Source organism: Lutra lutra, chromosome 11 (assembly GCF_902655055.1).
Source record: "Lutra lutra chromosome 11, mLutLut1.2, whole genome shotgun sequence".
Taxonomy (NCBI): Eukaryota; Metazoa; Chordata; class Mammalia; order Carnivora; family Mustelidae; genus Lutra; species Lutra lutra.
Genome location: NC_062288.1, coordinates 81,587,025 through 81,612,367, shown reverse-complemented (window position 1 = coordinate 81,612,367; position 25,343 = coordinate 81,587,025). Strand labels below are relative to the sequence as shown.

The 25,343-nt window shown below is 39.0% G+C and overlaps 1 protein-coding gene across 4 annotated transcripts in view; it reads right to left on the bottom strand.

Annotated features, from left to right (window-relative positions):
• LOC125080849 (uncharacterized) overlaps positions 1-16,017 on the bottom strand; it is a 117,858-nt gene extending 101,841 nt beyond the window's left edge. The window contains exons 1-3 of one of the 4 annotated variants that reach the window (XR_007121510.1): positions 15,892-15,923; positions 14,832-14,884; positions 4,864-5,054 (exon numbers count right to left, since the gene is read on the bottom strand). Coding sequence is in view for 1 of the 4 variants with exons in the window: in XM_047694995.1 (XP_047550951.1) it covers positions 4,964-5,057; positions 14,836-14,884; positions 15,892-15,924 (176 nt within the window). In the remaining 3 variants the exon portion in view is untranslated. Of the gene's footprint in view, positions 1-4,863; positions 5,058-14,831; positions 14,885-15,891 lie in introns of those variants that run through there. The other 3 variants (XR_007121512.1, XM_047694995.1, XR_007121511.1) reach the window with 3 other exon arrangements.
• Positions 16,018-25,343: the final 9,326 nt, after the last annotated feature.

Here is a 25,343-nt window from a genome sequence, read left to right as displayed (position 1 = left end):
TAATCTACAACTGCTTTCTGCTTTAAACTTCGTGTTTTCTGGAGCTCTGGAGACACCCATATTTGTTGCTGCTAAACATAATGTAAAACTCATGGATTAATGAAATAATTTTCCTTAAGCTTCAACAGTTTTCATAGGAGGCCTGGTATTAACAGCGTATATGCTCTAATCCTTTCAAAGAGGATTAATACTGGAGAAATGTGAAGAACAGACATATAGAAAATAAATGGCAGATCATAGGATATACAACTTTAAATCCGAAAGCCCCGAGAGCCATGAAAGGCTCTATATGGAAATTGAGATCACTTCTGAATAGAATTCATCAATTACAGGGAAAGGTTACTCTAAAAGTGTAAAACATCTACGAAATCTTCGTGTGTGTGTGTGTGTATTGTGTGTGTGTGTATATATATATATATATACACACGCATATATATATACATATGTATATATATATATATATATATATTTTTTTTTTTTTACACAGAGAGAGATCACAAGTAGGCAGAGAGGCAGGCAGAGAGAGAGGAGGAAGCAGGCTCCCTGCTGAGCAGAGAGCCCGATGCGGGGCTTGATCCCAGGACCTTGGGATCATGACCTCAGCCGAAGGCAGAGGCTTTAACCCACTGAGCCACCCAGGCGCCCCTATATATACATTTTTAATAACAAAGCAGGGTTCTGGCAGGGGGAGTTTTCTCTATCACTTTTTTATACTTCTATGATATATGGACAGTCTCAAATGACATACCAACTATGATCTATCAAGTGAAATACCAGAGACACAAGTGCAGATCTTGTCCATGCAATGCAGACATAAAGGTGAAAAATTCATCCCCGTGCTGCCAGGAAACAATTGCAAAAATTAGGCTAATGTTCCCTGATGTCAGGCCTATCAGGAGGCACAGGTGCTGTGCTTGTTTTATTTTAAACTACAGTTTACATCCATTTGTCCAAACAACATTTACTCTGTAGAGAACCATGATATTTGGCACCAGGCAGCCTCTAAGAGGAACAAATGGTTCAGAGAATAAAAATTAAGAGGAGAGCTCATATATTCAGCAGAGAAAAATGCACACTAGCCAGCAGGGGGAAACCCTAGGCAACCCTCATCTAAATGACTTCCAGCAGACTTGTTCATTTTGGAAGAAGAATTATCAATGGAGAGCATTTCCAAAACCCAAGGTCAGAACTCCTTTTGCTAACAGAGAATTAGTGAATTCTGGGAGACACTCAGTGAGAAACTAATCCACTCTAGCTAGGTGAGGAGGGCATTTCTAGTTAGGAGGGGGAGAGCATTCTCAGATCTGAGTGGATGTAGATGCTAGCGGGAGGCACAGTGGAAGGATGGCCAGGATCCCAGAATGACATGGGTATATCTCTGCAGTGGAAAAGGCCTTAGACCTCAGGCAGCTGTTAAAGAAAGAAGGAATAAAGTTCACAACAGGCAAGGATGGGTTGGAAGAGGAGGAGCTTGCCCAAAAGATGATTTTTAGATGATACTTAACAGACTTTAAGGAAAAATTGAGTATTTTCCGTATCTTTTTCATAAGCCAGCTGTGCAAAATATCTCATTAGCCAATGTAAATAATGGAACTGAATTTAGCATTAGGAGTTTCAAAGAAAATATTTTAACTCTAAGTAATAGGATTTTTAAGAAGGTATACTTGTATTTTCTATTTCTTCTCTCCAAAATGTATAAGCAAAGAGAACTAATATATAAAAGCTTTCTATTAAAGTCTTAGACTGTAATGACAAAATAATTTCCTAGGGAAAAAAACCATCTCTACTACATGTAACCCAGTAGAATTCTCAATCATGTTTCACAATTGTGACATTTATAGAAATATAAACTGGAAATTTGGGGTTTTGTTGGAGCAAGAGGTAGCACAAAATTGTATTGTAGTATATTATATTGTGTCATAGCATATCATAATTATGTTTTTATATCAATATTATATCATACCAATATTATATTACATTTTATTATATTATATATTCAGGCATTCTCTGCTTCTATCTTGATAAAGCCTGAGATTTATACTAGAGAAAATAAAAGCTGGCAGATCTTTCTCCATGTGAGCACCTAGAGCGGGGGTGTGATTTAATAAGCTACCATGTGAGAGAACTAAAGAATATATTTTGATAGAAGGGAGTGACCTTCAGGGTTTGGGAGAAGTTTTCAAATGGAAAAGTGTTTTTCACCAGAAACAAAATAGTAAGTTAGAGAAGATCTATAAGACCTGCCATTCATCTGTGCTTGGGGAAAAAGTAAAAAGCCAGGCAATAAAGGTGTGAGAGCCTCTGCTGCATGGAAATGACTGTGTGTGCTCTGCTAAGAAAAGATGAAGGGGGCCCCTGAAGCACTGACAGGAGGGCAGAGGGCAGACAAACAAACATCCCAATAAGGATGAGCCCTCAGAAAGCACTGGAAACACCAAACACACACACACAGAGAAAATAGCGCTAAGAGAACTTCCTTATATGTGTACAGTACTTTAAATACACCATCTCACTTAGCTTTTAAAAGAAATTAGCTCAAAAGAGACTCTGATCTCTTTTGCCCTAAGGAAGAAACATTATCCGGAAGAACGCAAGTGATTTGTCCAAAGTCACACAATTTTAAAAGTTCAGCTACTCAGTCTTGGTATATTCAGCATTTAAGAACATTCAACCCTTCGAAAGCTTAAAAGCTCTTTATACTAAGCCATATATAAATATACAGATTAATAAAATTAAATTCTGCAATTACTTTTTTTCAAATTATTTATTTATTTATTTGACAGAGGGAGAGAGAGAGAGAGATCACAAGTAGGCAGAGAGGCAAGCAGAGAGAGAGGGGGAAGCAGGCTCCCCACTGAGCAGAGAGCCCGATGCGGGGCTCAATCCCAGGACCCTGAGATCATGACCTGAGCCGAAGGCAAAGGCTCAACCCACTGAGCCACCCAGGCGCCCTCTGTAATTACTTTTTTAGAAGGAATGCCTTTTCTGTTTCCGGGGTCCGCAAGGAGGGATTTTCCCTAAGCACTTTCATATTCCTTTGCTCACCCCAGCAGGTGACAGACTTCTGACTACAAAGCAGGCCTGAGTGTGGAAAGCTGAACTTGTTCCCTGCTCAGCCAGATGGTCAGATGGCTACATGAGGCTTCTGGTCACTGGCAGGGTGGGTCTGCCTGATTCTGGGTTTCAGTTAATGGGCCAAGTTGACTGTCATGCGAAGCTCTCTGTTCAACTTTGACTCTGTTATTAATAAGAGAGTTAAGAGTGTTATCTTGAACACTGTAGTTTTGACTCTTACTTCTCAACTTGTTGTTAATCCCAGATGAAGGAGAGGGAGGCCATTTTTTTCAAGATCCACTCAGAAACCCCAATGCTATCGATAATGCTTCCATTCGAAGCATGAGTGACATTATGATTTCAGATTCAGGTATCAGGTTCTGATAATGGTGGATTGAGTAATTTGACCCAAACTCAGAGTGAAAAAGCTCATTATATTTTCTTAAACCCCCTCAAAAGGCTGGAAGCATTAAAAAAAAAAAAAAAAAAGGAAAGCAGGGGTGCCAGGGGAGCTCAGTAGTTAAGCGTCTGCCTTTGGCTTAGGTCATGATCTCAGGGTCCCGGGATCAATCCCCGTATTGGGCTCCCTGCTCAGCAGGGAGTCTGCTTGTCCCTCTCCCTCTACTCCTCACCCCTGTTTGTGCTCTCTCTCTTTCACACTCTCTCTATGCTTTCTCTCTCTCAAATTATAATAAATTTAAATTTAAATTCAAAAAGTGAAGCATTACCTTGAGACTTAGGAAAATAAGCCCAGAAATTTGGATCTCATCGTCCCTTGTGGATTCCAAAAGAAATGTCAGAGAGGACAGGAGACTGAATTATACCTTTTGAAGACCTTCTTAGGACAGAGGCATCAAAATTAGATTCAAAAGCTTTAAGATTCAGAGGGAAGGACCAAAAGACTGTACCGTAGGATAAATGTAAATCAAAAGTCATTAGGCCCTTGGGTAGACTGCAGCTGAGAAATGAATTACTACAGTCCCTTAAATAGAATTGACACAATTCTGCATCACCAGAGCCACCAGATACCTAGAAGTAGCAAACGTAAATCTTCTCTGGAGAGCAATAATCATATAATAGACCTTAAATTAGTTCCACAAACAACTTCATAATAATAATAAGTCCCAATACAATCAAAAATAGCATAGCACAAATTGACAGAAACCCCCCCCAAAAAAAAACGGAAAAGTGAGCAAAATTATGTATTAACAATTAAGAAAAGAGCTAGCAGTTATGAAAATATACTTAAAATATCTAGTAAAGGGTGAAGTACAAATTTAAAAAGAGATAACCCCTTCATCTATTGGATTTTTATAAATTTAAAAAGGTATCATTTCTCTTCTTGGCAGGAAAAATCAATAAACTAAAAATAACTGCAGTTAGAAATGTTAAGTTACAACAGCCCTTTTGGAAAGGGATCTTCTAACATCTATTAAAATTAAAAATATGCTTACTATTTAGGTCAGCCCACTCATGGGACTTTATCCCATAGAAGTAAAACTATCTGTTTATAAAGATGTATGTTAAGGGTATTTGCTGGTCCATTCTTAGTGGCAAACAAACAAACAAAAATTTTTTTAAAGGAAAAGAAAAATGAAAAGATGCTAAGTCCTGTGGAACATATCAGAATGGCCAGGAGTCACAAAAACGGACTCAAAAATCTCTAGTCAATGGAGAAATGTGTCAGTTTTCATAAGCTATACAAGTCATTTCCCAGAATTCTCTTTCCCATATGGTCACACCTTAGGGATGGCCACAAGACAAGTTTGCCCAAGATTTGAAAGCCAAAAAGGAAGCACTAGCCATTACCTTCTGAAAATCTGGATAGGTGGCCGGATACCATGACCGCTTACATGTGGCATTGCACATGGCTCCCCTTGTAGGCCTGGGGCAGCTGCCAGATATGCACCTACTTCGACTCCATGGAATCTGCTCTTGAGTTTCTCTGACTCCTGGGACAGGCACTTGTGCAATTCCATGGGGAAGGTCACCGGGTTTTGCTCCTAGATCAAACACATAGCCACGGTTAAAGGCAGTAAATAGCAGATGTGAGTTCCGGATTGACCTCCTAGATTCTAGTTGGTCTCCACTGTTTCCTTATTCTTCCCTGCTTTATTTCTAGCTTTTCTTCCTTACCGCTTGTCCTTCAGACCTCCCTCACCTGCAGGCGCGCTCTATGCAGAGATAACGCACCTCCACAGGCTTCAGCAGGTCTAATCACTATAAAACATCTCTTTTTGCATATCATTTATGGCCATTCTGCTTCCCTGATCAAACTCTAAATGATGCAGCTCCTGTAATAGGAAATTGGCAGATGAAATTAGAAACAGGGGAACACAATGATACAAAAAAAAAATTATAACAATAAGTCTATGCAAAATTATGTGTGTATAAATATTTTTAAATTATATATAGAAATACATACAGAAGTTGAATTATTTTCTTCTTGTAGGCCATTGATAACCTTGTACATGTTTAATCACATACACCATATCTAAGAACACTACTGGAAGTGATGTGGTGAGACGTCCAGTATCCCTTTTCTCCATTTCTCGAACTCTCTTTATCTGGATCCCTAAGGACTCAACTAATGAGGAGACATCCAGGCTTTGTGTGACCTTAATCATATACAATTTGGGGATGCTTTCTTAGGGAAAACAATACAAAATTGGGTCCTAAAACAAATATACATGTTTTGGTGAGAAGATACGAAAATCACAAATTTTAAAAAGCTGACAACACAAATGTCACAAAATCTAAAAAAGTTAAATAACATTTTTATTAATTAACTCCCTTATACACTTCTAGGTTGCATTTTAAGATACATGCCCTTTGATTACCTCCTCATATGCATCAATTTTGCAAAATCATTTTCTTTCTTTTTTTTTTTTTAAAGATTTTATTTATTTATTTGACAGAGAGAGATCACAAGTAGAGAGGCAGGCAGAGAGAGAGAGGGAAGCAGGCTCCCTGATGAGCAGAGAGCCCGATGCGGGACTCGATCCCAGGACCCTGAGATCATGACCTGAGCCGAAGGCAGCGGCTTAACCCACTGAGCCACCCAGGCGCCCTGCAAAATCATTTTCAACAGAGTGACTAGGGAGGTAATTCAGTCTTCCTCTAGCCTGGTTGATAGAAATGTATTTGTTATTTATTATTGATGGTTTAGCTTCACAATTCATGTCATGTAAATTTTTTTTATCATGTAAATTTTTAAGATTGCTGTCAAATTTGAAGAATCTACTATCAAGTTTCTTTTACACATGAGACATAAAATTTTAAAGTCATGAAATATAAGCTGTAATATTTTAGAGCATATCAACATCTGTTGACTATTTTTAAGAACTGAATTGATAGCACTTAAAACCTCCCTATTGTTGATGTCACTGAGTCCGTTGTTTCGTTGGGGATAGAGAAGAACTCTTGGAAGCTATTCCTTCACATACACAGCTAAAAAATACTTATACACAATGGGGCCACAAACCATATAGATATAATCCCATTAAACTTAAATGTGTCATCAAGCCTGTGGTCACTCCAATGCCACCAGCATAAGGGAAAGTAGAAAGTAGACCGAGTGGAGGTTGGAATGGTTAGAGACTCTGGTACTGTGTTTAAATATTTTACTGTATAAATATTATCAAATACATGAACACATTGCCAAGTTCCCTCTTTCTATTTCATGTGGACGTGATAATCCTGAAGCTTAAATTTTGTTAACTTCACGGTAAATCATGGTAAAATCTCTGTCAAATATCAAGAATTTGGCAAAATCAGATTCAACCCAAGTGGCCTAATTCCTAATCCCTAATCCAGACTTTCCTTCTTATTCTTTTCTTTTCTTTTTTTCCCCTGGGAGAAAAACAAACAGTTGCTTCAATATAAAAGTCTTTCTCTCACCAGTTCCAAGGCAATGAAATGTTAGAGTTTGGTGATTCTGTTAATTCTCAGAAATTAATTTTAGAAGTTTACAATAAAAATACATACTGGACCAAAGTGGTGTTAGGAAATTTGGATTCAGTAATTTTGGTCAAGTCAACTTCTCTGACACTCACTTCTTATCCACAGAGTGAGGATTTCGATAGATCATCACTAAATTCCTTTTCTCAGCCTAAGTTTCATAACCATAAGCCTCATTGCACAGCAAAAATTCCTACAGTTTCCTGCCTTACCTCCTTGATGCCAGTCTCTCCACTTCCCAATTTGTCCTCCACAGCCCACTCGAAATTAGTATCCTGGAAACGTTCTTTAACCGTCTTATTCTACAACATAACAATATTATTTAAGTCTTTCATGCTACAACATTAATGTATTCGGCAATCCAGGAATTTTCTAGTGAGCTTTAATCGTTTGGGGCTTATAACATATGATTTATTCTATATCTGCCTTCCTGGAATTTGAGAACAAAGAAAATATCTCAGTGTCACAAGTGTCATGAGAGCAAAAACTGTGGTCTCAGGAAAGGCCAATACCATCTCTGTGTCCTTTCACTGAGTTGTCACACTTGAAGCAAATAATAAAAAGCTGCTTCTCTTTTCTTTACACCGCAACCTTTGCACAAGACAACTCCCAGGAATACAATTTGCTCTAGTCCAATTGCCATGGGTGATGGCATCTTTTTTTTTTTTTTAAAGATCTTTTATTTATTTATTTGACAAACAGAGATCACAAGTAGGCAGAGAGACAGACAGAGAGAGAGGAAGGGAAGCAGGCTCCCTGCTGAGCAGAGAGCCCGATGCGGGGCTTGATCCCAGGACCCTGGGATCATGACCTGAGCCAAAGGCAGAGGCTTTAACCCGCTGAGCCACCCAGGCGCCCCTGTGATGGCATCTTAATTAGAAGTGGTAATTGGATTGCCATTCAGAATGAAATGACAAGAGGAACACCTAGGAAGCAGATGCCTTTCACTCTTCTGTTGCAGACCACTCCGAGGCTTTCGCTGCCTCTCACCCCGGGAAGCACCCCAACAGACCCAGCAGCAAGTACCCCATCTTAGAGGTCATGCCACTGCTCAATATTAAGTTGAACAATACAAAGACATTCTTCTGTGGGATGGCATAGTAATATTAGAGGGTTTCTGCTCAGAGTTTTAGAACAGCTGGGCAATCAATTTACGTAATGGAGAAGGGATCCATTTGATTGATTAACACGGAAACATTATCAATTCGTCCAGATCTTGTGTTTTCACTGAAATAGCATTTAAGTGCAGAGAGAGAAAAAGATCCATAGAATTTGCTAGATACTGTCTAAATTACATTCTGATTCAACAGACTAGTTATGTCCTTCACATACCTCAACAACAACAACAAAATATTTTCTGTGACCTGTTGACACCTCAGATTTGGGTATATTCAGGTTACAGATGAACATAAATGACTCAATGACCTCTGTTGTTCTCAACTTAATAAATCAAAGTTTTATGTACATATATTGAAAATATTAATGTGATGAGGAACAAATTAGGTAAGGAGAAAAAGACATATGATTTATATAATCAATTTCTCATTTTCACTGTATGGCATTGGAAGATGTACAATTCTGGGAACTAAATATTCATTCAACTTTTAAATCTTAGTTTTATTTTATTCTAAATGTGAAAAACTATGAATTAGAAGAAAGTTTGGCAATATAAATTCGATTTTTGCAAGGTAGACTCTCATGCCACAGAATATATCAAAGAGCTACCAGTTAATTTTCCTAAAAAATAGCCAAATAGTTTCAACTATTAGTATTAGTGTAATTACTATTAGTGTAATTACTAAGGGAAAGTTCAACACAATAACCTAAGAATTAAATTATCAATTTGAACAGTTACCAAAGGCAATTTGGCAACTAAATATTGGTTTTGGCAATTAAGAGTTAGATTAATAATCTGGTATTTAAAAGAAAATTTTAAAAGCAACAATTGCAAAGCATGTAGCAACAAAAATTTCATGGGCCTAGAAATTCAGTCGCAAATCAGACTACTATGCAAAAGTTAAAAGGTAATAATCCCCCATTCTGTTTCAGTTTGCTTTCAAAGTTTTGAAATTATTTTCCTTTGTGTGAAGTATAAATCTTCAGAGATTCATCTCATTAAATGTTTAATCAAATAGATTGATAAGGGACACCTGGGTGGTTCAGTCAGTTAAGCGTCTACCTCCTGCTCAGGCCAGGATCCTGGGATGGAGTCCCACAACAGGCTCCTTACTCAGCAGGGAACCTGTCTCTCCCTCTGCCTGTTGCTTCCCTCCTTGTACTCTCTCTCTCAGACAAATAATAAAAGCTTTAAAAGAAATTGATAAGTAGATAGATTGTTATCTAGAATGTTCTTTTTTTTTTAAAGATTTTATTTATTTATTTGACACAGAGAGAGAGAGATCACAAGCAGGCAGAGAAGCAGGCAGAGAGAGAGGGGGAAGCAAACTCCGGGCTGAGCAGAGAGCTGGATGCAGGAGGCGGGGCTGCATCCCAGGACCCTGAGGTCATGACCTGAGCAGAAGGCAGAGGCCCAACCCACTGAGCCATCCAGGCACCCCTAGTTCTTTATTTCTAAATATACCAAAAAAATACATTTGCAGAAATTATTTATTTCAATTTTCCAATATGTTTTTAATGAATGTCTTTGCTAAACATTTTTCCTTGCATCACATTTTTTCCTTCTGAGTTCATTATTTTCTCTTGCTCAATAATGCCCTTTAGAGAAAGTTTAATGATATTTTGTGGAAAAATAATATATTTTTGTCTTTAAATGTACAAAAATATGGTTTTTTCACCATTGTTTTTGTTTAACAGTTTAGCTGGATACAGATTTTTGTCATCTTAATTACATAAGATCCAATCTATCCAATCGAAGTGATTTTTTGTTTATTTGTTAAACATGGCATTTAAGGTACTCCTTGAGTGTAAGGATTAATGTCACCCTTCAGTTTGGGAAAGTGTTGGCTTTTCTCTCTCTCTTAGATTTTACTAGAGCATCTAAATCTATGTTCTATTTCTCAGAACTCCATTTCTTTATCTGCTTAAGCTATATTATACATGACTTTCAAAGTTCTCTGTAAGAATTTTTCTCTTCAGCTGTCTCAAGAATGATGTGTATTATGGATCGTTCATTCACAAGTACCTGTTTTTGTTTCAGTATTCCCTTCTTTGGTTTGATGGATATTTCTTCAAGAATTTTAAACTTATATATTTAAAGTACTTCCTAGATTTATTTAATTCCTTCTGTATTTTCAGAAATGATTTTTTTTTCTTTTCTTTTACTGTTGCTGTGTTCATGTGTTTGTTTGTTTGCAGGGGGGGGGACAATCCATATCATGGGTTGGATGTCCTCAGGTGCTTTGTCATTTTTGTTGGTATGTTTCCTTTCCATGGATTTATTTTTCTTTCTCTCTCCCATTTCTCCTTTCTGCTTGGGCAGTACTTAAATAGGTTTGACTCAGCTCCTAAGGATCCACAAATCAGAAGCTTATTTTATATCTCTTCAGGGACTTCACATTTTCAGAACTGTTACTAATATCCATCATTTGTCTAGCTCCTAATCATTTAGGATTCTTTGCTTCTCTCTTCACCATTCATGAAACTGTTATTACCTGCATGCAACCTTACACAGGAGAATCGAATTTGCACAGCTTTCATTTATGAATGTGGGAATACAGACTCTAGTGCCCTCCTCTTGTGGGGTACATTCAGTCAACTTTTCCCTGAGGCTCTGAAATGTTTAACCCAGTTGCCATCTGTAGGTGCCAGCACCCTGTGCAGTAAACGGCCTTACCCCACTTTGATACCATGGGCTTGGCCATTTCTGATAAAAGAATTACACACACACACACACACACACACACACACATACACACACACACACACATATGTAAAGAATTGTATTTATATATGTATTTATAGACATATGTAAATAATTATATTTATATTATATGTGTGTGTGTGTGTATTTTTTGTCAGAGAAAGAGAACACAAGGAGGAGGAGCAGCAGGCAGAGGGAGAAACAGGTTCTCCACTGAGCAGGGAACCCAATGTGGGGCTTGATCCTAGGATCCAGGGATCATGACCTGAGCCAAAGGTAGATGCTTAACTGACTGAGCCACCCAGGTGCCCCCATGAGTTTGTTGTGATAAAGAATTTGACCAACCTTTGTTCCTGGTTCCTGGGAAGGAAACTCTAAATCTTTGGATCTCCTAAGTTTTGGAGGTATCATTGTTATGCTAATTAAGTAATTCAGGGTTCACCTTTGGATAGCTTCAGGATGGGGACTGTTTTTGTTGAAAAAACTAATCACATGGTTAGAAGGTTGGGGCTGTGAGCCAAAATATGATATGAACCTGATCTCCCAAGGAGAGACAAAGGAGGTTTAAGATTGAGTTCAAGGATGTGGTAGACAATTCAATCAGCCACACCTATGTAATGAAACTCCAATAAAAACTCTGGAAGCAAAAGCTCAGTAGAACTTTCTGGTTGATGAATACATGGCTTGCCAGAAGACTAAAAAGCCTTGATTCCAAAGGAAGGATACAGAAGATCTACAGTCCCTCCCAGACCTTGCCTTACGCATCTTTTCAGTTGGCTGGTCCTCCTGATTTTACCCTTTGCAATAAAACTGTAATCATAAGGAAGCACTTTCCTGACTTCTATGAATCATTCTCGTAAACTCTCAAACCTGAGGGGATTATGGGAACCACCAACTTTACACCCAGTCGGTCAGAAATATGAGTTGCTTAGAGACCCCACTGAAGTTGTGGCGGGCATGTAAAGTGGGGACAGTCTTGGTGAGGACCCTGTCTTTAAATCTGTGAAGTCTGACACTAGCTCTGGGTGATTAGTCTCAGAAATGGTTTTCAGCACACCAGTCAGCACTGGAATAGTTGGAACTGGAATAGTAGAAATTGAACAAATTCTTACTCTTTTTAATCAAAAAGTATCACTACTGCACCAGACACAGAAGTATTTTATAAAATCTGCTTTGGAAAGTTTAGGATAAATAGAAAAGCCAGGAAGAAGCGTGTTCTAAATTTTAGTAGCTGGCTGCCCCCTACTGACACTGTCTCAGTCACTACTAGTTTGTGAGTCTAAAAGCTGATGGATTCGCTTGGTTTTGAAACAATGCTATAAAACTGAAAATCTCTCTGAAGCTTGTTTCCATTATTGATTTAACTCAGTGGTCTATTCCTTGAAATTTAAAGGCTACTGGAATCCTTCAGATATCAGTCAGCTGAGCTTTGAAATAAAGAGGCTGCGGCTCATTGGTAAATAAAGTCTAAGGTATATAAAACTCAATCAGTCTCTCTAAACTTCATTCAGGTAAGACAGCAAGAATTAGTTTCTTTCTATGTGATCTTTGGCAAGCCACTTTAAAATAGCAAGTCTAGGGGCACCCAGGTGGCTCAGTGGGTTAAAGCCTCTGCCTTTGGCTCAGGTCATGGTCTCAGGGTCCTGGGATGGAGCCCCCCATCGGGCTCTTTGCTCAGTGGGGAACCTGCTTCCTCCTCTCTCTCTGCCTGCCTCTCTGACTACTTGTGATCTCTATCAAATAAATAAATAAAATCTTTTTTAAAAATTAAAAAAAAAACAAATACATAAAATAGCAAGTCTACATTTCCTTACCTACAAACATAGTTTACAAAATGTTCTCTGAATTCTCCTTCACCTAACGTAATTTTTTCAAGAAGAAAGGCATCAAGGTACTTAATATATCAAAACAGGATTAATATATGATATATGGGAGCAGGTAAAAAAATTCCCTACTTTTTCAGTTCTCATTTTTTAGAAAATTGTTTTCTTCATTGTGTCGCAGAGATAAGTCTGATATTATATTCCTCAAAGAAGTAGAGCAAAAAGATAAAGGTGAAGTGGCTAGGAGGAGGAGCTAGATCCTGGTAATTCATCCACCCTCTGAAGTGACAAAGATTCAGTGCCTAAGGTGTTCAGCAAACTCTGGTCTCGAGTTCAGTAAAGAGTTGGCACGATGGTTCCCAGACAAATAATACAGGTATCCTGGGCAGGTTAAAGGAGCTTGGCACCAGGAATAATGCTCAGCAATGCTCAGAAATCCAAGGAGTCCCATCATTTAGAGAAATCTGTCCTCAGGAAGCAGGGACCAGTTCTTAGCGGGGTTCTGGGAAGCTTCTCTTATTAGTGAAATGTGATTTAGAAACTGTAAGGCAAATAAATGAATTTAAGAGAAATGTATGGTTTCAAATTTCTTAGATGGAGAAACTAAAGCCTTTGCCAAGGAAAGGGACCCATCAATGTTAAATAGCGATCCTACAGGATCCAAGAAGAGAGAAGAATGAGCTGTTACTTGGAGAAAAAGGTAGACCCTAAGTTTTCATCTTTCATACACTAGTTAAGTTGACAATTAAGATGATCCAAGGCACCACTTTGCAGTACAGGAGTCAGCATTGAGCACTGTGTCCTTAATCATTTGAAGCAGAGACACTGTTGTAATGCCTCAAATTAGAACTGCCTAGAGGCTGGAGATGGGTTGAGTTGGCAGGTAGTGAAGTCAGTGGGCCAAGCTAGGGGAGATGGGGAAGGGAGAGGGAGAGGAAGTGATGGGCGGAGACCAAGACCACTTGGCAGGTTTTATCTGGCAAGAGTGCAGTCTGCATCTATTCAGAGAATTTTCATGGAGCTGACGTGTTGAATTTCAAACAGTTTTTAAAAGTGTTCCTTAAAAAGTGAAACATTTCCCTCAAATACTATGATGATGGGAAATGGGGAAATAACCACCCAGCAATCTTAATAGTGCTGAATACTATGAAACAGTTATAAAATATGCCCCAAATAGGGCTCTATGCATTCCTATTTAGGCACCAAATGAACTCCAAAAATAGCCCTAACAATTACCACAAATCTGATACAATGTGTGCCAGACCTCAGCTCTGGCAAATTATTAGGTTTCAAAGTGTCTCAGTTTGTCAGGTATAAGTCCCATATCATTGATACTTCTTGGAATTCTGGAATATTTTCATGATTTACAAATACATGCACATACATAACAACAAGCTTTTATGGGGTTTAGAAAAGAGTTTTCCTGACAGCAACCGCAATGGTTCATTAAAAATGCTCTCATCAGTTTAGAGTGCGAATCTCATTTATGTCGGAGTGTTACAAATAAATCTACATGTGCAACACAAGCTATTGGTTAGGGAAGCACAAAGAAAAAGGTGTGCAGTAACCTTCTAGAATCTATGTATCAAACACATTTGCAAATGGCATGTGCTGATATAGGGAGAAGTGTGAGATGTTAGTGACATACAGAGACAGGGGAGAAGGATGGAAAGCTGGATCGCTCGAGTCGAAGCAGAACTTCACACCAGCATACACTCCAGATGATCAAAGCTATATGGTTAAATAATTATTTTTTTATCACAAAATTACTAGAAGTACCTCTTCAAACAGTATGGAGGAGTAGATGCTTTTAAGGAACCTCTTGCTATAAAACAGCTAGATCCTGGATAAAACATAATTTTTATTTTTCATAAGAAGTAAGAGAAGTTGGCTAAGTGCCAACCGATTCATCACAACGTAGGAGCTGAAATCAGAGAGGGAAGTTTTGAGAACAAGCAAAAAGCCAGGTTGCCCTGAAGGCAAATGCTGATTAGTTGAAAACACCAAACCTAAAATTCTGAGATTGAACCAGCGATGGTAGAGGGGCTGAAGTGGCTCCAGATGAGGCATGTTCCCCGGCTCCGGCAAATGCAAACACAAATACCATCAGGATGGAAGCATCTTTAATTTAGTCAAATAGGTTTTCTGTATGAAAAGATCAACCAAATATGTACTCACCTTCAGAATTCACCAGCGTGCAAGAAAATAAATTATCCTGAGAAAGAGCCTGCAGAAACAAACAAGCATGGCTAAAATAGCTGTCAGTGTGCCTAAAGAAATTAAAAACAAACTTGGAAATAAGTGCAAGGATATTTGCCCTGAAGATATTTGAAAAGCAATGAACTATATCTTTAAGAAATGAAAAATGTGATCAGTAAAATTAAGAACACCAGTGGGAGGAAAAAAGATATTTTTCTTGAATGTCTTATTTCTTTATTTAAATTTCATTTAAGATGTGCCAAAGAGAGTACATGATTTAAATAAAGATTTCACCTACGGTGAAACATGAGTGGTTCTAGCACAAATGCTTGATGCTCAATTAACATACATTGATTAGAAGTAGTCAGTTGATCAATGAAGTGGGAAATTGCTATATATACATCTAATTGGAGTTCCAGAAAGAGAGGAAAGAAAAATGAGGTAGAGGAAATAATTGAACAGGTGATGACTGAGAAGATGACCAAAGAAATGATATTAATTTTCCAGAAATAATAAAAGATTCCAACTGAAAAATTCAAGAAGAATAAGTGAAGGGAAATCTACTTCTAGAAAATAGTAAAGTAAAGCTAAGCACAACCAAATAAAAATAAAAAATCATCCAAAAGAAAACCAAAGAGCAGAACTAGAGAGAAAATACAAATTAACTTCAGAGAAGGAAAAGAGAGCAGTTGACTTCTTACCAACAAGCAAAGCCAGAAAGTAGTTAGGGTGTATCTTCAGTATGCTGAGAGCAAATAATTGGCAAGCTAGATTTATATATTCAGCAAAAATATCCTTTAAGCACAAAGAACTAAAGATACTTTCAGACAAATGAAAACTAAGAAGTTAATACCTATAAACCTACATCAAAGAATAGATATACTTTAAAGAAAAGGAAAGTAACCCTAGATGGAAGATTGGAGATGAAAGATAGAATGGCGAGTATAAAGAAAATGATCAATTTGTGGATGTATTATTTAGAATAGTCTAGGATACATTATGATAACAGTTAACCCCCAAAGCTCCATAGCTTACCATAGCAAGATCTGTTTCCCACTCAAACTCCATAACCAACAACAGTCACTAGGAGAATCTGCACCATTTCATCACTAAGGGATGCAGGCTAATGGGGTCCCCCTCATGTAGTCATATACCTGAAAGATGTAGCCTCTTGAGAGGCTGTGGTTGGGGAAGAGAGCACATGGGAAGCTTATTTGCTCTTTTCTACATCATCTCTCTGTCAATTATCGTCTATCAATCATTTGTCAGTATCAGTCACCAGTTGTACTCACAGCCCATTAGTCAGAATTAGTCACAAAACTCTACAAGAGAGCAGGTAATGATATTAAAACATTTAAAACAAAAACTTGTTCAGGGGGGATCCAGTCTTCTCAAATGCTTCTGTTATTTGGGAAAAAAATAAAGATATTGATCCATAGAATCATTTCTTCTTTTACATCTCTAAATGAAAACTCAGGCAGGTCCCCTGAGTTTTCTCTTCCTTAGTGGGTAAATTAAACTGTATCCAGTTACAACACATGACAGAGAGGCTGACTTAATAACTAAAATGCTCATGGCCATAGAATTGTAAAATGTTAATCTCATCATAAAATCCTATATGGGAGTTAAGACAGTGGGAATAATCAAAATTTCTTGTTTCCCATCTTCATCCCCCATATTGCACACTAAGATCCTTTAGAGTTGAGGTTTGGGGCAATCATAGGGGTAAGAGAATAGGAAGGTTCTTTAACTGATACAGCACTGGTGATCTTCTGTTTTCTTTTCAGGCTTTAGAAATATTTAAATTGGGGCACCTGGGTGTCTCAGTGGGTTAAACCACTGCCTTCGGCTCAGGTCATGATCTCAGGGTCCTGGGATAGAGCCCCGCATCGGGCTCTCTGCTCAGCAGGGAAACTGCTTCCCACCCACCCTCTTCTCTGCTTGCCTCTCTGCCTACTTGTGATTTCTCTCTCTGTCAAATAAATAAAATCTTAAAAAAAAAAAAGAAATATTTAAATCTGAGTTTCTGTTTCTTGACATTTAGGGACACTCCCTCACCTCCACCTTCACTGAGTATCTGGAAGTTTCTCACCTGCAATCCCTTCAGCAGGGTAAGTTTTGCTGGGCCCTTATTTGGTCCTTAACCACTAGGAATTCTATAAGCCAGAATTTTTGCTTTTATTTTCTCTCTATAAACTCAGAATCCCAAAGGAGCAGAGCTATTTTGTTTTCAAAAGGAATTAGGGGTATCCTGATGTTTTCACAGTTTTTAAAAGAGAGAAAAAAAAAAAAACAAAACAGATTTTCTGGTCATTTTCTATATCCACACACAGCATAAGCCAAAAGAGTTTTTATTTTTTGATGTGTGTGACAATATTAACTTTTGAGTTGAAAGATCCATTACTATAACAGGTGGCAAGCAAGAACTTGCCAACAACTACCTGACACTACTTGAAAAATAATTTCATAAAATTCTAAGAATTTCTCATAGCTATAATAAACATCCTAGGTGTTCTAGTTTTTGTTGCTGTTGTTATTCTAGTGTTGAAATCTCTTTCTCTTTTGTGAAAACTGCAATTACCACGAACTGAGCCATCTTTGGCATTTTGTGTACATCATTCCTACTCTTTAAAACAGAATTAGAAGTGAACAGTAATGAAAAGAAGCTATTATTCCATTTTTTAATAAGGAAAGAATGAGTAATAAGACTGCACTAGTAAATGGTTGCATCAGGATTTCAGCCCAGGTTCCTGTGCTTCCTAAGTCCATCGACTTTAACAACCACATCATGGTTTCATATACTTTTATTATTTACAGTGATAAGTACCTTGGCTATATGCCTAAATATGGCTTAAATTTTATCTTCATAGAATATCTTATTCATTCATTCATTCAAGCAGTATTTATTGGGTGTCTATCCCTCCAGTAGTGCTATTCTAGTCATTCAAGATGACTAAGAGAGAGCAAACAAATGAACAAATAAATATATATCAGGTGGTAATAAAAATGCTAAGAAGTAAAGTAAGATAAAGCATAATAAGTACTAAAATGGGCTGGAATGAGGAAGTGCCTTAGACCATGTGGTTAGGGTAGGGTTCTTGATATAATGACACTAATATAAATAACTCAGCAAATAAAACTGGGTATGCAATTATTTGACCATAAAATATGGCCATTTATGTATGAGGTGGAGGGTCGAATCAAGGATGTCTTCTTGAAAATGGATTCCTTTTGTACAGAGGTGATGGAATAGAGTCTGTAAAAACAGGATAAATAAAACAGACAATGGAGATTAGCTGCCACTCAGGAGTAGGGGTGTCTGACATCTGATGCCCTTTCTTTATCCCTTGCCCTGTAGAAAAGCATGAGAGACCATAGGAAAGGCCATTAAAGATTTCTGTGTGTCTTTGAAGTTTTTGAAAAGGCAGCAATAGCTCAAACCACTCTTCCCCTATGATACTCCACTTCTGTAAGATTGTCTGTTTCAAATCTTTTGAGAAAAAGATGGCAAACGGGGCACCTGGGTGGTTCATTTGTTTAAGCAGCTGCCTTCTGCTCCTGTCGTGATCCCAGGATCCTGGGGACTGAGCCCCTGGCAGGCTCCCTGCTCATCGGGGAATCTGCTTCTCCTTCTCTCTCTGCCCCTCCACCCTGCTTGTTTTTTTTCCCTCTCTCTCTCTCTCTAAAAAATAAACAAAATTTTCATTTAAAAAAAAAAAAGATGGAAAGCAGAGGTCCTTATACAACTGCCATTGTGCCTTTTTCATATAATAAAAAGGGAAAGTTGGGGGCACTTAGGTGGCTCAGTGGGTTAAGCCTCTGCCTTCGGCTCAGGTCATGATCTTAGAGTCCTGGGATCGAGCCCCGCATCGGGTTCTCTGCTCAGCGGGGAGCCTGCTTCCCTCTCTCTCTCTCTCTCTCTCTCTACCTGCCTCTCTGCCTACTTGTGATCTCTGTCTGTCAAATAAATAAATAAAATCTTAAAAAAAAAAAAAAAAAAAGAAAGGCTGGTCATATGTGCAAGAAAGCAGGTAAGTGGGGGGCCCGGGTGGCTCAGTTGGTTAAGCATGTGTCTTAGGCTCAGGTCATGATCCCAGGGTCCTGGGATGGAATCCTGGATTGGGCTCCTTGCTCAGGAGGGAGCTTCCTTCTCCTTCTCCTTCTGCCTGCTGCTCCCCTTGCTTGTATTCTATCTCTCTCCGACAAATAAATAAATAAAATCTTGAAAGAAAGAAAGAGAGAGAATCCAGTCAGCGCAGTGACAGGGGATACCACAAGAAAATGTCTGCCTGGAAATGCCCAACTTAGTCATTGCTTTTCATCAGACTAAAATGTCCCTGATAGCATATCAAACAGTCTGTAGAACAGAACTCTCTTGGTTGAATTTGAATCTGAACAACAGCATTATCTCCCAAAGGTTCTTCTTAACATTCATGTTTTCTTGGGAAGCTGAAAATGAATCCTCTCCTGTGAACACAAATCACTTCATCATTTTCACCATGAACCTGCTCACTCTATTTGCTTCCTCCCCTCAGCCTTTACTCTGCCCCTCAGCTAGGAGAGCACTGGTACCAGAAGAGTACTCCTCTCCAGATTTGTTGTTTTGGCCTGCTTCTCCAGATTTGTTGTTTTGGCCTAGGTGCAAATATCTCTGGTGGCCACAGCTTAGTGCGAAAGAGAGAGAGAGAGCACGCGCACAAGCATAAAGAGGCCATAAAGACCTGCCTTGAGCAACAACGTGCTACTCTTTCCCCTTCCCTCCCTCCTTCCTTCCTTCCAGAATATTTACTGAATACTTACAATGTGTTAGGCCCCAGATGAAGTTATATCTAGAGACATGATAGAAAGATAGGTAGATACAAGCTTAATAAATCACAATCAACCTGTAGGAAATACAGTTAATTCCATTTTGCTCATCAGGAAACTGAAGCTTACCATAACTGAGAGGCCTGCCCAGTGGCTCAGATCACTGTGACTTACTTCAAAGAGGCTGCTTCCCAGTCCGCAGCATCTCACTGGCAACCTGCTGACTCACCTTCCCAAGCTGTCCTCCTCCTCATCTCCTTCTCTCAAGTTTTGAACTTTCTATAATTTCTCATGCCCTTTGAGGAGACCAGCCCAGGGGGTTTCCCCGAGGATGGATCTCAGCACCTGGGGGACATGAAGGGGCCTATGCCGCAGGGCACTCAGGCATCTCCTGATGGTGGATGGAGCTGCAGCGGGAAGCACCAAAGGAGATGAGACCTTCACTAAAAGAAACCTTAATGCCTTCCCAGTGCTGTACAAAAAAGCCCATGCTCATAAACATGAAGAGAGAGCTAAATCCAAAAGTCCAGTGTCTACGACCAGCTAGTGGTCAGGGGAGCAGGGTGTGCATGTGAAGGGGAGAGGAGGGTTGAAAGCTGACCTCACTTGGCTTAAGTCATGTCCCCAGCTTGGAAAGATGGACAAGGACAAAGCCAAGAGCCCAGAGTCTGCTCGTGCAGCCCTCCAGAGGTTTCGTCTTCCTGGGACCTGGCTGTGACCTCCCCTGACAGCTGGTTCTGCGTAGGAAGAAGTGGCATCACCGAGTTTTCCTCCACTGCCGAGGGCCATCCATAGAACTCAGTAGAAACAGCAGCAACACAAATTCTGGCAGCTAAGATTTACAAAGTGCTTCTCTGTGCCAAGCAGCATTCTCAGTTAATTCTAAGTCCTTCCAAATAAATCAATTCCTTTAGATGAGGAAGCGGAGACCCAGAGAAGTTAAGTAACTTTCCCAAGACACGCTGATTCTAAATTGCAGAGCCAGATTTCAAACCTGGGAAATTTGGCTGCAGAGCCTGGACTTAAAAATGCACTGTCTTTCTTTAACAAGTCTAAATTCCATAGTGACAACTTGTTCTTCAAATTATAAATGTGGATTTGAAGAAGACTTGAAAAGAATTAAATAAACAGAAAGCATATGGTGTTTACAATTACCAGTTATGAAAAGCATTTATTATGGAGAATTCCAAAACTGGTTATTAAGAGACTATTGTGGGGTCGGGGGGGGGGGGCACCTGGATGGCTCAGATGGTTAAGCGTCTCCCTTTGCCTCAGATCACAATCCCAAGCTCCTGGGATGGAGTCCCACATTGGGCTCCCGGCTCAGCGGGGAGTCTGCTTCTCCCTCTACCTCTGCCTCTCCCCCTGCTCATGTGCACACGCGCTCTCCCCCTCTCCCCTCTCTCTCTCTGTCTCAAATGAATAAATAAATCTAAAAAAAAAAAAAAAAGGAGAGAGAGAGAGAGCCTATTAAGGACAGCTCTAGCAAATCCTGCCAAGAAAATTCTAAAAACTTGGAAATCAAAGAAGAGTTCTGCAGGCAAGAGTAAACTGTAATGAAACAAAAAAATGGAGCTAAGAGGCTGACCTCTTTAAATGAACAGGGAATCTTCAGAGTAACAAACTAATGAGCCAGGTTCCAAGTCTCTTTTCTCTGTTCACTGCTGACCCTGCTGACATGTGCTACTCACTCAGGTTCCCCGAGAATAATTTGCCCTAAGAGATCAGAACATGTAAAGACTCTGATCTCACTTCTTACATGAATTTTGTTAGTCACCAGAGAGTTAGAAGGAGTTCAGATTCCACAAACAAAATCTGTTTGTAAAACAAGGTTGATCGATTCTGAGCATGTGTTTCTCCCAGGTTAACTAAGTTGTAGGAAAAACTTCATTGAAAGGGGCACCTGGGTGGCTCAGCTGCTTGACTGCCTTAAGATCAGGTTATGATCTCGAGGTCCTGGGATCGAGCCCTGCACTGAGTCCCCTGCTCAGTGGGGAGGCTGCTTCTCCCTCTTGCTCTGTTCCTCCCCCCTGCTTGTGCATTCTCTTTCTCTTTCAAATAAATAATAATCTTTAAAAATATATAAAAATTAAAAATAAGACCTTTTAATTGAAAAATACCACTACCATTTTCTCAAATTAGTTGACAACACAAATCTGGGAGGAAATTCCAAAAAGAGGTTGTTTCAGTTATTACCATGTGTTATGGCCTGAATTGTGCCCTCCTCCCAGAAATTCATACATTGACTCAATTGTGGGGGGAAAAAAACTTTTGCCTTTAAGGCTATAGTCTATTTTATAGAAACTTTAGAGTTTTGTCACTTGTGTTTTTGACTCATTCAATAAAAATTTGAAACCTATCTTCTGGCAGGAACTGTGTAAAATCCTAGGAGATAATGGAAAGTGAGACTAATATAATCACTGATTCATTTAATAGTAATGAAGAAGCAGTTTGCAATGTGGTTAAGTGTGTCCCTCAAATTAAAATGCCAGGCCTTTAATTAGCTATGTGGCCTTGAACATGTAACTAAAGTTCTCTCTACTTCAATATCGTATTTGTTTTTTGAATTAGAAACTAGGACCTACCTTATAACAGGGTTTTCTTTTTAACAGATTAAATAGCACATGCACACTATCTGGCAATAGTAACCATTTGATAAATGTTATTTACTTTTATTGTGGTTATTATTATTTCTATAATATAGAGCTATTCTACCACTAACAGAACTTCCAAAGGAGGTACTATATAACTATCCTCACTGTTTTTTTTAATCCCTCCTTACCCATTTTAGTAACATACAAGTGTTGAAGGAGATCTGTGAAGAGATTTCCTGGAGAGAGTGGCTCCCTGTGGGGTCCCCACACTTCTTCAGAGGGGTGAGAGGCTGTGCTAAGAGAGGCCAGAAGAGCAAGGGAGGGCCAGTATTACTTCCTTCTCTTTAGCCTGAAGAGAACAGACTTCCAGGGAACCACTTGGAGAGTTTATAACTTGTTGCCTGCAACAGAGACACTGTGATGTCTGCCATATGCTTGACACATGCCCTGTGGAGGGAAGGGTAGAGAAGAGCATTTGGGAAGCAACTACACTCCCATCAATGGTGCGGGCAAGGAATGAGAGATTGTTCCTGATGGACTACCATTTCAAATTCTGCTCAGATGGCAAGCTGGGAAGGTGATGGGTACTTCAGCAGGGAGAAGTCATGCACAGAATATGCTCCTAGAGACTCTGGCCAAGGGAGTAGTGGTGTGCCAGGGGGAGGTCACTAGAGGAAGATCCAGGTTGAGACCTCTCGAGCCAGAGAACAAGCTTGTTTATGCCAGGTTCGGTGATCAGTCAAGCAAGAACTTGGCAGTCCTGCCCCCATTCTCTCCTCCCTCCCCTAATCGATCCCTGGTGTGTCTGACACAGAGGGGAGAGAGTGAAAACACTGCAGAGATGTGTCACGCTCCCTTCCCCACGGAAGGCACACAGCCACACAGCGGACCAACTGCAGACCCCAGGAGCAGCAATGGAAGTGTCATTTTGATGGAAGAGTGAAACATGAATGCAGATCTTTGAATACTACATTTATCACTTGACAGAACATTTTGTACCTTAAAATAACCGCAATCCTGTGCATACTTCTTATTATCTTTACTGAGAATGAAAATAAAATTTAAAAAAAGAATGAACCTAAAGGTCATGGACCTGCTCGGTTTTCAACTACTGGCAAGAGAATAATCTTCTTGATGAGTAAATTGTAAAGTGGTAGAGACAAAAGTAACTTTTCATTATGTTTATTGCCCAACTATGATGCTGCTTCAGTGCACCATCCACCCACACAAAAATCCCATGCGAGGCCCTGTGCTAAGTACCATATGACTACCACTAATCAATATTGAAGGATGTCTGTAAGCCTGGAATGAGGTTCTTTACATAGATATGAAGTTATGTATGTATGTATAGATATGTATGAAGTTCTTTACATAGATAATCTCAATTACTCCTCACAACAACTTTATGAAGGATATACCATTATCACACCCATTCATCTAATTAGGACAATGAAGGACAGACATCATGTTAAGTCATGTTCACAAGGTGACCTAGAAATTTAAGTAATCAGCCTGGATTTTATTTCATTTCTCTAGCAGCGTCATAGATATCTTTATTGCTTTCCACAGAATAATTTTCTCTGTACTATTAAAGTTTTCTTAGAAAGATTAGTGTTAATTTACGGGAGGGCTCACTGGTCTATTGCCAAATTTTAGTCATCCTGTGTCTAGAAGTAGTCCCATAAAACTTGATTCCATGTTATCAAGGAAAACAGTGCTCCAAGAAGAAAATTTGAGTCCAGGTTGTAATAAACTCTTGGTGGATTTTACAAAGCCACGTTTCAATGTTGAGAGAGAATTCCATTCCATCTAAAAGTGAAGCCAATGACAGAGTTTTCTCTTACCCACAGGGCATGTGTGGTGCAGCATTCAAACAAGGAACTGGGACTTCATTCATTAACAATTAGGACAGCTGAGCAAACAGCTATTAAATGGAAACCACAGGACCCGTGACTTACATATGCCATGTGAGCAAATAACTTTATATCACTCTATAATCACTGCATGCCAGATATGATCACTATACAAAACAAGCCCATAAGGCAAATGTAGAGAAACATGTGTCTAAGATACAGTTGGTAGAACTAGAATCCAGTGGCAATTCCCTCCCATTAACATACAATTCTCCAACCCAAGTGACAAGCTAGGCACCTTTAATTGTGTACCAGATAATAAACTGTACCCTCATCACTGGCAGGTTGTGGTCATTAATAATGAAAAACGTGTTTGGATTACACAAATATTTTTCCACTTACATTTTTAGGCCTGATGGAAGAGTTCTTTTCCTATAATACAAAGAATGAAAGCTGAAGACATGACTTACACATTTAGTTTCCAGAATTAAAGACTAAGCAGAATAATAATTCATGAATTCACAAATCATCCGTTCCTGTCGCAACTATTACCTGACCATCAATACATTAGAGAAGTCCTATGTTTACATGTGTGTTACAGTTTTATTAAATTGCTAAAATGATGTGCCTACCACCTGGGGTGCAATTTTATTATTGTTTTCTGCTATAGATTTTCATTTAGCCTTTGGATAGAATCTATATTCACAAAGTGCTTTGTAGTTGTTTTGTACTACTTTTAGTGGCAGCACTCTAAGGCTATGTATAATATTGAATGAGAAACCAACTCTCTGGCTTTAAAGAAGGCTCAGGAAAGCCAGGGGAGAGAACATTTACTTTTTTTTTCCTGTGCTCACAAAATCTGAAATCCATATCTTGTCCGGTTTAAAAAAAAAAAAAAAAAAACAAAGAAAACAAAAACCCTCTATTTTGTTAGGGCAGTGCTCTTGAAGTTATTTGTGAAGATTTAAAGCACAGGGCTTTAAATATGTCTCCATATTGGAAATATGAAGTCAGTGGTCTAGATTCTAAGATCAGCAGTTTCTTCACTCATTTTCTCTGATGTTTTTCAAAACATGATTTTACATGCTCAATCCCCCTAGGACTAGTAGACAGAGCAGACAGCAGCCCCCTTAGGAAACTGACTTCATTTATTTAATAATTTGAATGATATTCATGCTGCTATATTGAAACACGCATGGAAGCAGATGTGTCCACGAAGTTCTCTAGCAAAGAA